Genomic DNA, 14,574 nt, shown 5'->3' with positions numbered 1-14,574 from the left:
TCTCTGAATCATGGCAATGTCCTAAGACAAAACAAAACATATGGCACAATTCCTTTTTAAGGTTTTATCTCACAAACACAATGTACCGCGTAAAAATATATGTGCAAATGTGTTCACTGCGGCATATTGGTAATAGTTCTGCCAAAAGTCTATCATCAGTAAGGACTGCTTCGCCTGCGGTACGTCACACGCCGGAACACCACCCAGCCACGAAACACAGGTGAGGTAGATCTGTACATGCTGACGGTGAAACTGTCACAACTCCGGGAAAGCACAAGTTGAAAAAAAAAAAAAAAAAAGACGTACAGTTTGATGACATTTCTGTAAAAATAAAAATTGTCATCATTTTTTAACTTCATAAACGTGAAGGAAAAAAAAATCGCAAGATATACGCCAAATTTAACCATAGCTACCTCCAAGAGAGGAAAGAGATTTCGTATGTGTTTGTGTGTGGAGGGGTAGGGGTGGGCGTTAGGTGGGGGAAAGCTTTCATGATTGACTTTTAGGTAACATTTGCATTTTTTGCCGTGAGCATATAGTACTTTGGTAACTAGAAAAGTTAAACAAACATTACTTTAAACAGCCCAAACACAAAGCAGGAGCACTGAGATGAGAATTGATACTCTGGATTTCCAAGCACGCTGCGGATGAGCCTTATAGACTCTTTTTGGGTAAGCAGGTCCCCTGTCCCCTTTTCTCAAGGTCAAAAAAGCCTAAGCAAAAACTCCTCCTTTCCCTTTATTCCACAAACTCTCTCCCACCCAACAGTAGTCATCGACAAAAAAGAAATGTATCTGAAACGCTTGAGAGGTTTCTGGAAAACAAGACTTTCCCACGGGGAAGTTAAAGAGCACCTCGGTTGAGAAGATAAACGGGGAGCTAGCATTGAGGTTCTGCATGGCATCTAAGAATTCCCGAGCCAATCAACAATATCTACTCTGCAGAGACCCTTCTCATCTGGGAAGGTTCTCAAATGCCGATGGGTCAACATGGAGTGATGGGCTAGGTAGGTAACATGCACACATGAAGCACCATGTCTGTAGGAGCTTCGAGGATGGGAGACCAGAAGAAATTTGCAGAGCCTTGAGTCAAAAGGGCTGCATGAGAGAGCCTGCTTGAGAAAACCAGGCCAGCGGTGGTGCTGCAAAGTCCCAAGTCCATCCACTCGGTGTCCTGTTGGCCTTACAGTCCGCTGGCAGCAGGCCTGCGGGCCCTCGTCGCTGGTGTCCGGGGCCAGGCACTGTCTCGGGCTCCCACACCTGTGCAACTGCTTGGATACGACAGAGGCTGCTCCAAGGGACACTGTGACGCCTCTTTGCTTTCCCCCCACAACTGCTTCAGAAACTGTGAGTGTCCACACCTGGGTTCCCACAGTCACCTGTTCAGGACAAGCAGCAAAGACAGAAGAAGGAATGTTGTGGGACCAAGTGGCTTTTGTGGGGAACTAGTGGGCGCCCCTGAGCCGCGTGGGCATCGGGGTCTGCCCGGCTCTCTTGCTTTCTACAGGTTGTGGGAGGACACAGTCCACAGCCAGAGACAAAGCTGAGTGGCCACCAGGTTGTGGCTGCTTTCAGCTCCCTGTGGCACAGCTGTCCTGGGACGGCAGGCCTGAGGGAGCCAGGGAAGACTTGTTTGTAAAGCAGGATTCGTTTTCACATAATACACCCAGTGCTGCCACTGCACACTCTCACAGTCGTGTGGGCCACAATTCCTTCCAGCTCATGGGAGCTTCTGAATGCCACGAGAAGCAGCCCTTGGTCTGGACCTGAGACCCTCTGACGCCTTCCCTACTGCAAGACTGCACACTCAAGCAAGCTCCATGTTAGGATGATTTTCCAGAAGGAGCACAGGGAAGGTGGGGGATGGGGAGGTGGAATGAACTACAGAGACACCGGCAATAGGAAAGCAAAGAAGGGGCTAAGGCATCTCCTGGAGGTCACCAGAGGTGACATCTGTCTACTGCCTCATCACTGGGTTAGAAGGAAGGGTCAAGGCAAAACACAGCTCTCTTGGCTCGCTAGATCTACTTAACCTGCGGTTTGCCCCATTCTCAGGAGTAGTTCACGATACCTGTTCAACTTCTCATCTCTGGCCAAGAGTGTCCTTCAAACCGGCCCTTCTCACCGCTGGGACTCCCCCTTTCCTCTGGCTAGAACCTGGCACGAATGCTCTTCATTCAGTCCTCTGTGGCCACGGGTCTCGGTTAATGGCCCCTTCCACACTGAAAACTCTCCATACATTTCTTTTAAAACCTTTTATTCAATAATATATACTTTTAAAATTATAATATGTAACCGCCCGTCATGCCATAGATTGCCCCCGTGCCCCCACTGTGGAGTCTGTGGTCGGCTAGTTAACGTGGTCTGCTGGTGGCCACAGGCTGAGTCAAGGGGGAGCAAAGGAGCAACAGTAACCCACGACCATTTTGCATACCCTTCACATTTCCCATGCTTTCTGGGTCAGGAGGAAGTCAACAGGAAGCCAAAGGCGTATGAACCTTTTACATTCAGAAGTGAGGTTTGATATACGGTGGTGGGCTGCCCTTCGGTTGGTCTGGTTCGTGCTGGCCAAACCTGCCACCATTTTGTGTCTGCTCACGGAACGTGATCTCTCTACACACGTTAAGACGTTTTGATTTGGTTCTTGTTCTGCTTATGGAAAAGTGGGAGGAACCGCAACAGACCTGGGGAAAGAGATGGGAGGAGGGGAAAGACGGCATTAATCAATCTGACCCGGAGTGAGGACAGGCCTTCATTTGCCTGCGGCTTCCTTCTCTGTAAGAGTGCTGGGAGCAGTGTGCAAGCTGGACTTTCCCATGCCACTCAATGGAAAACCTAGTAAGAGCTAACTTTATGGTCTCAGGTTTCAGCAATACCCTCTTCCTTCCTCTTGTGATTGCCACTCACAGAGGTGGTCTTAGGCATGGCCTTCTGAGAGAGCAAGGGGAAAGCTCTGGACATGGCGTGTGTTCCCCAGGCCTCCTTCCCACCTCTTAGGTCCGGAACACAGATTTGGAAGCACCATGGGCTCTGGACCATTCTCTGCCAGCCGAGCCACAAGCTCAGCAGTCCAACTCCTGATCCCATTAGCCCTGACCCAGTTCACTGAGGACATCTCAGGACTAATAATCAGATGACTGTATTTACGCTGGGGAAGCGCTGAGTCCACTAACAAACAAAGAGCAAAAAGGGAGCTCAAATATTTTTAACTCTCCCCTGGGAGCAGCGGTGTGGCATGGCCTGAAAACCCCGTTTCTCCTTCCAGGTCCAGCACAGTGGCGTGGGCGGTAAGAGGCCAGTGGCAGAACTCTAGAAGCAGTGCTCAGAGATCGGCACTACAGCAATGAGAAAGGACTGTGCCCCCAGGAAGCGGTCACAGAAACATCATTTCATGAAAACTTTCACTGGGTCAAGGAAGGGAGATCCTACATTCTTGAGAAAGGCCACATGGCGCGGAAGGCTAAGAAAGAAAGGCCTATTTGCCTTTAAGCACTTTGGCAACTGATTTCCAAGCGTCCAGCGCCACAGAGGGATCCGTCAGGGAGAAGCACGCTAATTAAAGACACCACCATCTGCCAAATGCAGACACACAATAGCGCGTGCCTGCTTGTGATGCACGGAATGCGGGCAGGGAGAGATGGTCATCAACGCAGAGCACTCTGCCACAGAGGTGAGTCAGGCACTGAAATGGGCTGATCTCAGAAGCAAGTGCCTGCGGCGGAAGCGAGTACCAAGGAACCACACCCGCCCCACCGGGACACCACTCCAGCCCCACCTCACAGGACTGAAGGTGGGGATCTGCTGCATCGCCCATAAACCCATCTTTGCAGTACAAGGTGTACCCCGCCTCTCCCCCAAGACACAGGAAACACAAGCCTAAGGTCCCCATAGCAGTGGCTGGTCTCCCGCTTGGGAAGTTGGTGGTTGTCAACATTTTTATTTATGAAAACAGGACTGAACATGCATTTGTCTTTCCTCTAAGGGCAACGGCATATCAGTCATATATCAGTCATCCAGTGATACAAAGAGGTGGCCAAGTGTGTCAGAAGTGGTCACTTGGCAAAGATCACAACCCAGGCAGTGGCGCTTTTCTGCAAACAGAAGGAAATGGTTGGCTCCACAGGTCTTGAAGATTTATCCAAGCTTTCCAGGGGGTGGCAAGATTTCTGCCCCAACCTCTTAGTCACCATTTACAGCAAGAAAAGCCAGCAAGTGCAAAACTGTTAATTTATTGATTCAATGAAAGTTATTATTTTTTTTGAACAATCCCCAATACATGCAGTTCAGGATTAAGTATCACATTTGTAGCACATTGTTGAGTCTCTACACAGAAGTACTCAGCTTGTCAGCCGTATAACCCATCACATCACTTTCCCCAGCCTCCACGGCACCTGCTCGTAGTCGTTTCCATGAACACATCCATAGAGCTCAGAAGTATACGTTGTTATTACTGGTTTTCTGGGCCAGATGTTTTACTGCCACCTCCCTTCCCCCACCCCCACCCTGGGATTAGTTTTTTAAAAGCAGGACGTAAGGCCATCTTAGGTTGATTAAGCTCGCTGACAAACTCTGGCTTCTCATATGCTCCTGTGGACCCTGCTTTTGCTTTTGAAAGGGCTTAGAGTTCAATGACCTTGACTCTGCTCCATTATGATCCACCCCTACTTATTTGTAGGAGGGAAATTTGCTTTATCCTGTGGGTGCTCGTGCAGTAACACAGGTTTCTAAACAAATCGTGCAGTCTGAACTGGCATTAAGGGAAACGGCCAAGTGGACTCTCTTAGAACCATTTCAGTGCATATAAAAAAATTCTTCCAATTGCTGCTGGTGTTCCCCAAAGAGTTTTGCTTCCATCCTTAAGACAGCACCTGGGAGAACCTAAGTCATTTCCCTGAGTAGGTGTGGACCGAGACCCACGGCCGTCAGCTCTCTCTGGGACTCAGCATCTGCCTGGAGGGCACCACTTCCAGTCCTGCTGGAACCACTCCAGGCGCCGTGCCCATCTCAGGACACCATTCCAGCTCATGAAGGTGGTGTCCCTGAACTCTGTCAAGAAGTCATGCTCCCTCCTCAAGACCTACCCTTTGACTGTTTTTCTTATTGGTTTCCTTTCTTTTAACCACCTCCTGCCTGAGCCCCCAAGGATTACAAGCTCTTCTGTCTTCTCCAGCCAAGCAGTCTGAGTCCCTTCCTTCTCTGCAAGGGAGTACAGCAGCTTTGAGCCCCGGGAGCAGCGACGTGCTAGAGGATGTCTGTTAGACCCGGCGCGGCGGCCGGTGTGCAGGAGCCTCAGAGAGCCACCATCAGCACTGCTGTCATTGGTGAGAAGACCCAGGAATGCTTGGTCTGTGCTGTCCACTTGACTTCTCCCACCTACTCCCCTCCCAGTGATGGGACAGGAGCGGGCAGCTGATACAATCCAGCGGAGAGTGAACTGCAAGCAAGCTGCAGGTGAAAAGATCACTGGGCATCTCATCAGTTCTGCTCTCGCCATGGGACTTAGCTGAAGCCAAGCCTCGCCCTTATGCTCACTGTGGCCCATCAGCCCTGACAGACTAATATATGTATTTGGCAAAGGAACATTTTGTTCTCACCATACCAGGCCTATGTCGTTGAACACAGGCAGGACCTGAGATGATAGTGTAACACTACCCTGTTCCCCACATTTTTTGCTTTTCTTTAGGAAATAACTAAGTCCTTATCGTAGGCACTTTTAACCAGTTATAAAGTAACAAAGCAAACAAAATGGCTAATCAAAAATACTGAGATGAACTTAAGAAATAATCTGCTGACCAGACAGGATATTGGGTGGGTAAATATACCACAGCTGAGTCTAAGTATAAGAGCAGACTCCCACTCAAACACACACACACACACACACACACACACACACTCTCTCTCTCTCTCTCTCTCTCTCTCACATTTTCTTTCCCTGCCCACGCCCCCCCACTTTGGGAATTTTTCATGACCATCTCCTAAGCCAGGTTAAGTACTCTGAAATCTCCAGGGAGCTAGGTTCATCTGGCCACAAAAGGGCTCTAGAGATGGGTAAGAGAAAAGGTCAGGACTGGACTCACTTCAATTTGGGAAAGAACCTACAGCCAGCCAGTTAGTTGTCAAGACCAGACTCAGAAAGGGATGGGCATTTTAAACTCAGTCATACTGTCTAAGGCAGGAAAAGAAGTGAAAAGCATAGGTGGTGGAAAAGTAAACCATGCATAAAAAGAATTACTCCTGTCAGAGTAATTCTGTCAGAGCCGCAGTCACACAGCCAGGACAGGCAGCTTAGCTGTGTCTGCACCAACTAAATCATGATCAACGGAGAGAGGCAGAAGTACGTCCATCACCTGACTATACTCCTCCAGATAATTTCGCTGCGTCTGGGGAACCCAAGGAAAAGAAATGGGGTTACTACTTCACCAAGACTCTCCAGTATACTCCTCCTGCCTGGTCCAGACAGGCAACTTAAAAAAAAAAAAAAAGGGGGTGGGCGAGAATGACAGAGGAGGAGATGAGAGGTAGGGGGCAAAAAAGACACACAGCGGCACATCTCCCTGATAATTACCAACAGTGCTGCCTAGAAGGGCACATCAGAAGGCTTCCATGCCTGACATACGAATACAGGTGCAGCTGAGAGCTCATGCCTTGGCTTCCGTTTTCAGGTAGAACAAATGCATACATCAATATACAGAATGTGCAATATAGGCAGGTAGTATTGGTATGAGAATCTAAACTGAATGCATTTCCTGGCTTTGGGGTCTTATTTTTAATTTTCAATCTGTAACGTCAACTCTAGTAAGAGTTTTATATGCATTTTAAATTCCCACCAACCAAATGACAAAAATACAATCTACATATAGAGATAGGACCTGCTACCAATACCAATACGATTTTATTGGAATACGGAATGTAAACAGATGTTTTCAAACAAACAATCTAACCTTATAAAAATGTATGGCATTATTAAATAGTTAATAAAGAAATCCTACGGTCTGATGTGGGTTGACACCTCGAGCTCTAGCCTAGCTCGAAGTCCCCACAGCTGTGGCATGGCTCTGCAGCTGGGGGAGGAGAATGCTTGCAAACCAGACTGGTGACAAGTCCCCAAAATGAAATCAGCCTGTTTACTTTTTAAAACAGAATCTAGCTTCCTTTGCTAACACGAAGGCTGGCACAATGGATCCCGAGTTTTGACACTGACTCCAGGAGCTCCAACTAACCCCCCAAGGCTCCCCAGATGATGATTGCTCAGTCACTGGGGTACGGGCTGGCCCTGCACACACGACCCCAGTCCCTGCCCGTGAGGACAGCTCTGTCATCGCGTTCACATATGACCTCTTGGAGCTTCCAAATGCAGCTTACCCTGATTATAGAGGGAAATTGCTTCTCATGAGGATAAAAAGGCAAAAAGGGTGGGGGGTGGGGGAAGAGTACATTTTCTCACTCAATAGGTCTTTTCCTAAATACATTCTAATAGGATGTTTCCCTCACTCCCCAACCTGCCTGAAGACCTACTTTCCAGCTTTCATTATGGTTATGACCAAAAAGTCTCTATTTCAGAGAGGTGCATGAAAACAGGCGCACACACAGGGATGTATGTGCTGGGAAATGGTGAGGTTTTCCTTACAAGGCTGCAAAAAGAAAAAAAAGGCTACACGGAAAAAATAGCAACAAGATTTTATGGTTAGGTAAATCAACAAAGGTTACAGTGAGCTCCAAGTTATGCACTGCGCATCAAACTTCTGATGAGACAGAGGGACCTGTTCACGGCGTCACAAGGTTTCAAGTGATGCCTGCTGACGGCGAAGGGGCCTCTCGTGAGCGCCTGCAGTGTGCTCCCAAATGAATACACTTAGAAGAAAACTGCAGGGGTGAGGTACATTTCCCAGAGAGCTCATGTCATAAAAAAATACATAAAACATGAATTTGTAAAAGAGCTTAAAAAAAAAAATACTGTCACTGTTTTAATATCTCCTTTTCATAAATGAGGCTGGTGTGTCAGTATAGACTGCTGACGTTTTGCTAAATCTTGAGCCTGAATCTCACACCAAAGGAAACCCAGACCACAGTGGAATAGATAGGAAGTCAGATATTCAGAGCTTGTTGACTGAACGGGTTAATTCAACAGTGACCTCCTGTTAAATAAAGGTAAATGGACAACAACTCCGAGTCTCTCCTCTCCCATGCATTCCAAAGGGAGCGTTCCCTCAGATCCTGAACTATGGGCATCGTCCTGCCGCCACAACGGCAGCTCCCTGTAGACTAGTACTGGGGGATTTCTTTCTTTTTGACAGACAGTTAGGTCTTTACTCTTCTTTGCATTTGGAAGGAATGACTAGAATTTCTTTTTATCACATTGTAGTTTTCCTTCAAGATTTGGGTTTGGTTGGTTGGTTTTATTGGCAAGCATCAATGCCGCATTACCCGTCGCCTTCCAAGTCTTCACCGGGCTGCCGTGAGGCCACTGGAAAGCACAGCATTGTCTGCAGAAGGCTGGGACTGCTCCTTCACCACGGGGTCTGCAAGAGAACAGGATGGAAGTCAGCCGAATCTGGGCTGGAAGCCGTGGGAGGCACCATCATGACAATCCCCTTTCTGCAGTGGGGTAGAGAGAGACAGACAGACTGACGGGAAAGCCAGGGTCAGAAGGACAACAGAAATTACAGAACTAAGGTTAGAGAAAAATCAGATACTGAAAACTAATCAAGGGAATTTGCTCTTCTAGTCAGTTCTTGCACTTCCTTCAAAGGGCAAGTTCAACTATGGAGACTCTTGGAAAACAGAGGTCCACAAACATTGACTTCCCACTGTTCAAAATCACTACTAATCTTCTTATGTGTTATTTTCCTTGAATACTAATGTCAGGTCCAACCCCTAATTTCTTCAAATCATGCGCAGTAATGAGCACTTGGGAGCAAAGGAATGAAAAGAGCCATTAGAAGACCTATCAATTTTAAGCAACAGTCATTTGAAACACTTTTTTTTTTCTACAGAAGATGTGTATTCAGAAAAGTAGACAGATCATGAATTATGTATTACAAACATCAGAATTATTAATTGACTCTAACTCAGAGGGTGAAAATAGCTTCCTATGCCGGAAATTGGAAAGAGGGCCCCCTGCGTTGTGATTATCTGAGGTCTAGAAGGCCAAAGGGTAAAACCTTTCCAATTTGTTGTCCACTAATGCTTACAGGCCAGCAGGTTCAAGAATTGTATAATACAGGTAAGATTTGCTTAATCTCTAGAAGGGAAGAAAAGAAAGGAAGATAGCATACTGGCCAACCCAACAGATAGGCTGAAAGTTTTTTTTCTTGATTCAGAGAGTGAGTTAAGACAGGTCCTGTAACCTTTATCCCCAGTCTCCTCTGTGCCTGGACCATATCATCTCATGTTGCCAGCAATTAAGGGGAAAGCTTATTTGAGACCTACTGTATTGCGGGGGAGGGTGGTACACATGCAGACAATAAGCAACCCCAGGCACTGATCCATACCCACACTATGAAGGGAGACCCCAAAATTCTTTAACTGAGGAAGGATTTTAGTGAGGTCTTTCCACACCTGCTTTCCTTTACTCAAATTCCTTTATTTAACATTTCCTTCTTTAAAAATATACCACAGTCACCTTATTACTTTAAACTACTTGTTTTTTGAGGGGAAGGTATCTTGGGTTAGGGTCCCACACAGATGTATGTATCTGAAAACAATGTTCAGGTGCTCATGATCTCCAACTCAGGGCCATAGGAAATGGTCCACAGACCAGACTCAAGGAGAGCTAAGGCAGCGGACAAGCAAACCCCCTGCAGGCCAAGAAACGGAACAGCAAAACTGTCTCAACAGTCGAGAACCAGTGAGGCCAAATTCCACGGATGATTCAATCCAAACCGCTAGAATTCTCCTGACTGGCCTCAAAGATAAGCAACTCTTTCTCCTTTAATACACTACACCCCGGGAGACTCACAGAAGTACGGGTGCTCCATGGCCTCTTTGGCAGTCAGTCTCTGTTGATGGTCATATCGCAGAAGTTTGTCCAGCAGATCTAGAGCCTCGGGGCTGACGAGGTGTCTGTTCTCACTATGGATAAAGTTTTCCCAGCGTTTCCGTGAATGTCTGAGAAGGAAAGGGAAGCGTTAGTACCAAGAACAAAATCTTAGACTATTGCACGGATTTCAATCTCGTTCAATCTCTTTCTCACCGTATCTGCCCCACCCCCCACAGGGACACTCGCAGCATCCTGAAACAAAAACCAGTGCTCTCTGACAAATAAAAGGAGCAAAAATTTTGACATCTCATTTAGAATCTGTGGCACCTTCCTAGATCACCTCTTAGGCATCAGGCTTTTAGTCCATTTGGTGAGGCACAGAGGTGATGGAGTTATTTTTGTTCAACAGAAATATTTAGAGAGCCAACCTCAGAAATCTAGAGGCTCCATAAAACACTGAAAATTGCCAATGCATTTACTTTTCCTTTTTTTTTTTTTTAAAGATTTTATTTATTTGACAGAAAGAGAGATCACAAGCAGGCAGAGAGGCAGGCAGAGACAGAGAGGGAAGCAGGCTCCCTGCTGAGCAGAGAGCCCGATGTGGGGCTTGATCCCAGGACCCTGAAATCATAACCTGAGCTGAAGGCAGAGGCTTAATCCACTGAGCCCCCCAGGTGCCCCAATGCATTTACTTTTCAATACTATCTCACTGTACCTGCAAATATACTTTAAAATCCGCTTTTTTTCTTTTAAAGATTTTATTTATTTTATTTGACAGATGGAGATCACAAGTACGCAGAGAAGCAGGCAGAGAGAGAGGAGGAGGCAGGTTCCCCGCTGAGCAGAGAGCCCGATGCAGGGCTCAATCCCAAGACCCCAGGATCATGACTTGAGCCGAAGGTAGAGGCCTTAACCCACTGAGCCACCCAGGTGCCCCAAAATTTGGTATCTTGTAAAAATCCATTACACAGAACAAGAAAAAACTATAAAGCTCTTACTCAAAGAAGAAACACAGCTTTCTAAGATTTTCCATTAAAATAAGCATATGCTGTATCAGAAAGATTTTTTCCTATAATAGGATTTTGTCTTCCGTTTTCTACTGACAGGTTATCTCTTAGAGAAGTACAGTGACCAGAAGACACATGTAAACAATGCCCAGCTACCTCAAAGCAAGTTAAAAAAAAAAAAAATACAGGCAAAAAAGGGAGGAGGTTTCAATTTTGCTATGATTATTAGCAAGTGATTTCAGCGACATTCCCAGTTCTGAAATAGGGTAAATTAAAACCCTCATTCTCCCTCCCTCTCTTACTTACTGTCCCAGGATATCGTTGAAGTGTGGATCTAGGTCTATGTGATATTTCTTCAGATAACCATACAGCTCATCTGTACCCAGAACCTTGGCAATGCGAACAAGCTGAAACACAAAACAAACTGACCAAATCACTGAGCACAGAGCTCACTGCAGGCCTGGGAGGACATGATCCCAAGGCCCTGGGGGCTTCCACACCACTGAGTCCCCAGGGACCAGATGCAGGCTGGAGCCTGGGGCACACAGGCGGCAGACCCCAGGACATGATGGTCACAGAATGCAAATTTCCAAACCGCCTTTAAAATGGTAACAACTTACGACAATAATCTTCCAGAAGCTGACCAATTCTGGGGGCATCACAATCTAATGACTACAGTCTGGTTTTATTAGACAAGGGCTGCCCGACTTCTTCACAGGACTCTCTCTGGAAGTTGCGCATAAGAGAGTTTTATCTGTCTCTGCATTTGGGGACCTGGTAACCACAAAGAGTCATGCAACTCTTTACCCTGAAGCAAAACTTCTGTGCAGACACTGAGTTACATTTAGCGGCTTGAGGACAGCATCCCTGTCATAGGACTCCATTTTCTTGGCATCTGCCCCACACGGGGAAGAGCCAGTCACTGTTTGCTCACCTGGTCGTAGTTGTCCTGTCCGTGAAAGAAGGGCTCCTTTCGAAAGATCATGCTGGCTAACATACAGCCCAAACTCCACATGTCCAAGCTATAATCATACATCTGGGGAAATAAGGCCAGCCTGTCAGTGAAGAGTGTTATAAATGCATTTCTCTGATCTGGATTTTTAGTCTTTAGTTGACCTTTGCATATATTTTAGAATTCAAAGAAAAAAAAAGTTACTGAGAAAAATCTGAAATTAACACTTCAGGCTCGGTTCTGAATGTATCCAAAGAGCAAAGGAGGAGAAGCCCTAAGGAAACACACAGAGGCAGGGGAGATGCTTGGCCAGGAGTTTTACCTGATAGTCCACAAGGAGCTCCGGGCCCTTGAAATATCTCGAGGCTACACGGACATTGTACTCCTGAGCAGGATGGTAGAACTCCGCCAGACCCCAGTCTATCAGTCGCAGCTACAAACATGACAGAAATCAAACACGTAAAGGAGTGATTCCAGACACCCATGCCTTAGAACAAGGCCACATCACATCAGTTAACAATTACGTGGGCCACATGAAAAATGCCATCAAAAATTACACTTTCAGTCATGGTGGAAGGGTCCCTTCTAGAGCAGAGCACTCAGAATCTTATTTGCTTTTTTTTTTTTTTAATTTAAATGATCCTGGCTTTTCATTCTCTTCAGATCAATCAAGCTTAAGCCTTTGACTCTGCGTCCATTTTGCTGGCGTGTGTAACACACTCCTCCGTCATTAACAGCTGCCACGACTGACAGGGTTGGGGACCCAGGCCCCAGTCCCGGCTTGAAGCACTGCTCCAGCCTTTCGTTCATCTCCTAGCAGCGGATTCGTCCACTCACCAATCAGGGACAACCAGACCAGATATCGAAAATAGGAGAGACCCAAGTGTACTCGTAAGTCCAGGCACACTGATTGGTCTAAGGGTCATTAAAATGAGGAGAAACCATCAGCTGGAGTTTCTTTGCACGTCCCTCTGGAAAACCATGACCGAAATAAACACAGCACGACAGTGAGGCTTGGCTGCCTACTTTCCTTGCGTACACGCTTATGCAAAGTAGACAGCAACACCAGAGACTGAAGAGGGAACAGTAACACAAGTCTGCCGAAGACAGCGGTAAACAGGTCTGCGGTACCACCTGGGTACTGGCCAGCGCTGCGTCTGCCCTAGGCCTTCCACGGAAAGCCTTGTCACTGCCTGGCTGCAATGGTACCTTTTTCTGCTGGTGATCTATCATGACATTGTGAGGTTTCACATCCCTGTGCATGATTCCCTTGCTGTGGCAGTAATCCAGGGCCTATTAGACAAGAAAGGACAGAGAAAAGTAAGCAAACCATCTACCAACTATGATGCAAGCATATTCTTATTATTTGTGACAGCTTGGCTTGGATGCACACTCCCAAAGAGCAGCTTACAGTCTGTGACAGAGGAGAACAGGCATGCTTCAGAAGGCCCCCCTTGCTCTGGGGTACCCTATGCTGGCAGCTGGTGGAGAGGGGGCTCTGTGAGGGAGGGGACAGGGAGACGCTTCCTACCTAGGTGTTAGTAGGTAACACTTCACCAGCCACCTAGATTTAGAAATCCTACACTCATCTGTTGGTCTAGCTTGATGGATTTAAAACCAGATCTGGGAAACTCACCAGAGTCCCCACTCACAGTGGTTCAAATGGCACGCAAGAGTCACTGTGGGAATGAAGACGTGTTGTTCAACATGGACCCAGTGTTCTAGTATTAATATTTTATTTTACAAACAACCCCTAAGCCAGGGGCCTCTAAGAGTTCTATTTTTACTCTAAGGGAAGATACACAGACAGACGACACCAGATACGATTTTAAGCATAGAAGTCCATGATTTCCTTTAGCACACTCACAGAGTTGTGCGACCAGCACCACAATCCAGTCTTGGAACTCTTGCCACCATCCCAAGAATTCCCTGTCAGCTTGCCTGTGATCGGTCCCCACTCCTCTTTGCCCCTACCTCAGCTGTAACCACAAACCTGCTGTTACTGCCGAACTGCCTTTTCTGGGCATTTTTAAAGTGAGATAATACAATATCCAGTACTCTGCCTTCCTTCCTTCAGCATAATGTTGCCGAGACTCATCTGTGTCCCCCTTTCGTGTTGCTGAGTAGTAATCCGCTGCAGGGCTGTACTAGCTGACGGACATCTGGGTTGTCTCCAGTCTGGGGCTAAACAAAGAACACTGCTTATGCATGTTCACGTAAAGGTCTCTGAGAGGACACAGGCTTTCATTGCTCTTACACAGATTCTTGAGGGTGGAAGTGCTGAGCCGTCCATAAGTTTACACTGAACTTTTTAAAAAGTCTGCCTGATCGTTTTCCAAAGTGCCTGCTCCATTTTACATCCCCAGCAGTCACGTATGAAGGTTCCGGTTTCATCACATCCTTGCCAACAAACAACTTGTCACTGGTTCATCCTCGGGATTAGCGCCTTTCTGGAGGGTCTCATGTGGGCCCTCACATGGATCTGAATTGTATTTCCGAACTGGGTGATCAAGAGGACATCTTTTTGGGTCTTAGTGGTCATCCTGCATCTTCTTTGGATAAATACTGATTCAAAACTTTTTTTTTTTTTTTTTTTTGCCATTTTTATCTTTTACCATTTTTTCTTTGGGTGGTTTG

The 14,574-nt window shown here is 46.7% G+C and overlaps 1 protein-coding gene across 3 annotated transcripts in view; it reads right to left on the bottom strand.

Moving 5' to 3' along the window:
• Positions 1 to 2,040: 2,040 nt before the first annotated feature.
• The window catches only part of CSNK2A2 (casein kinase 2 alpha 2), a 37,759-nt gene continuing 25,225 nt past the window's right edge, over positions 2,041 to 14,574 (bottom strand). The window contains exons 4-10 of one of the 3 annotated variants that reach the window (XM_032854344.1): positions 13,147 to 13,230; positions 12,260 to 12,370; positions 11,920 to 12,021; positions 11,292 to 11,392; positions 9,958 to 10,106; positions 8,424 to 8,518; positions 2,041 to 2,683 (exon numbers count right to left, since the gene is read on the bottom strand). In XM_032854344.1, the coding sequence (XP_032710235.1) occupies positions 8,442 to 8,518; positions 9,958 to 10,106; positions 11,292 to 11,392; positions 11,920 to 12,021; positions 12,260 to 12,370; positions 13,147 to 13,230 (624 nt within the window). In that variant the 3' untranslated portion in view covers positions 2,041 to 2,683; positions 8,424 to 8,441. Of the gene's footprint in view, positions 2,684 to 7,657; positions 8,519 to 9,957; positions 10,107 to 11,291; positions 11,393 to 11,919; positions 12,022 to 12,259; positions 12,371 to 13,146; positions 13,231 to 14,574 lie in introns of those variants that run through there. The other 2 variants (XM_032854341.1, XM_032854342.1) reach the window with 2 other exon arrangements.

Source organism: Lontra canadensis, unplaced genomic scaffold, assembly GCF_010015895.1.
Source record: "Lontra canadensis isolate GAN:19392208 unplaced genomic scaffold, GSC_riverotter_1.0 scaffold8, whole genome shotgun sequence".
NCBI lineage: Eukaryota > Metazoa > Chordata > Mammalia > Carnivora > Mustelidae > Lontra > Lontra canadensis.
Note: the sequence above shows the minus strand (reverse complement) of the source record. Positions and strands in the feature narration are given on the sequence as shown.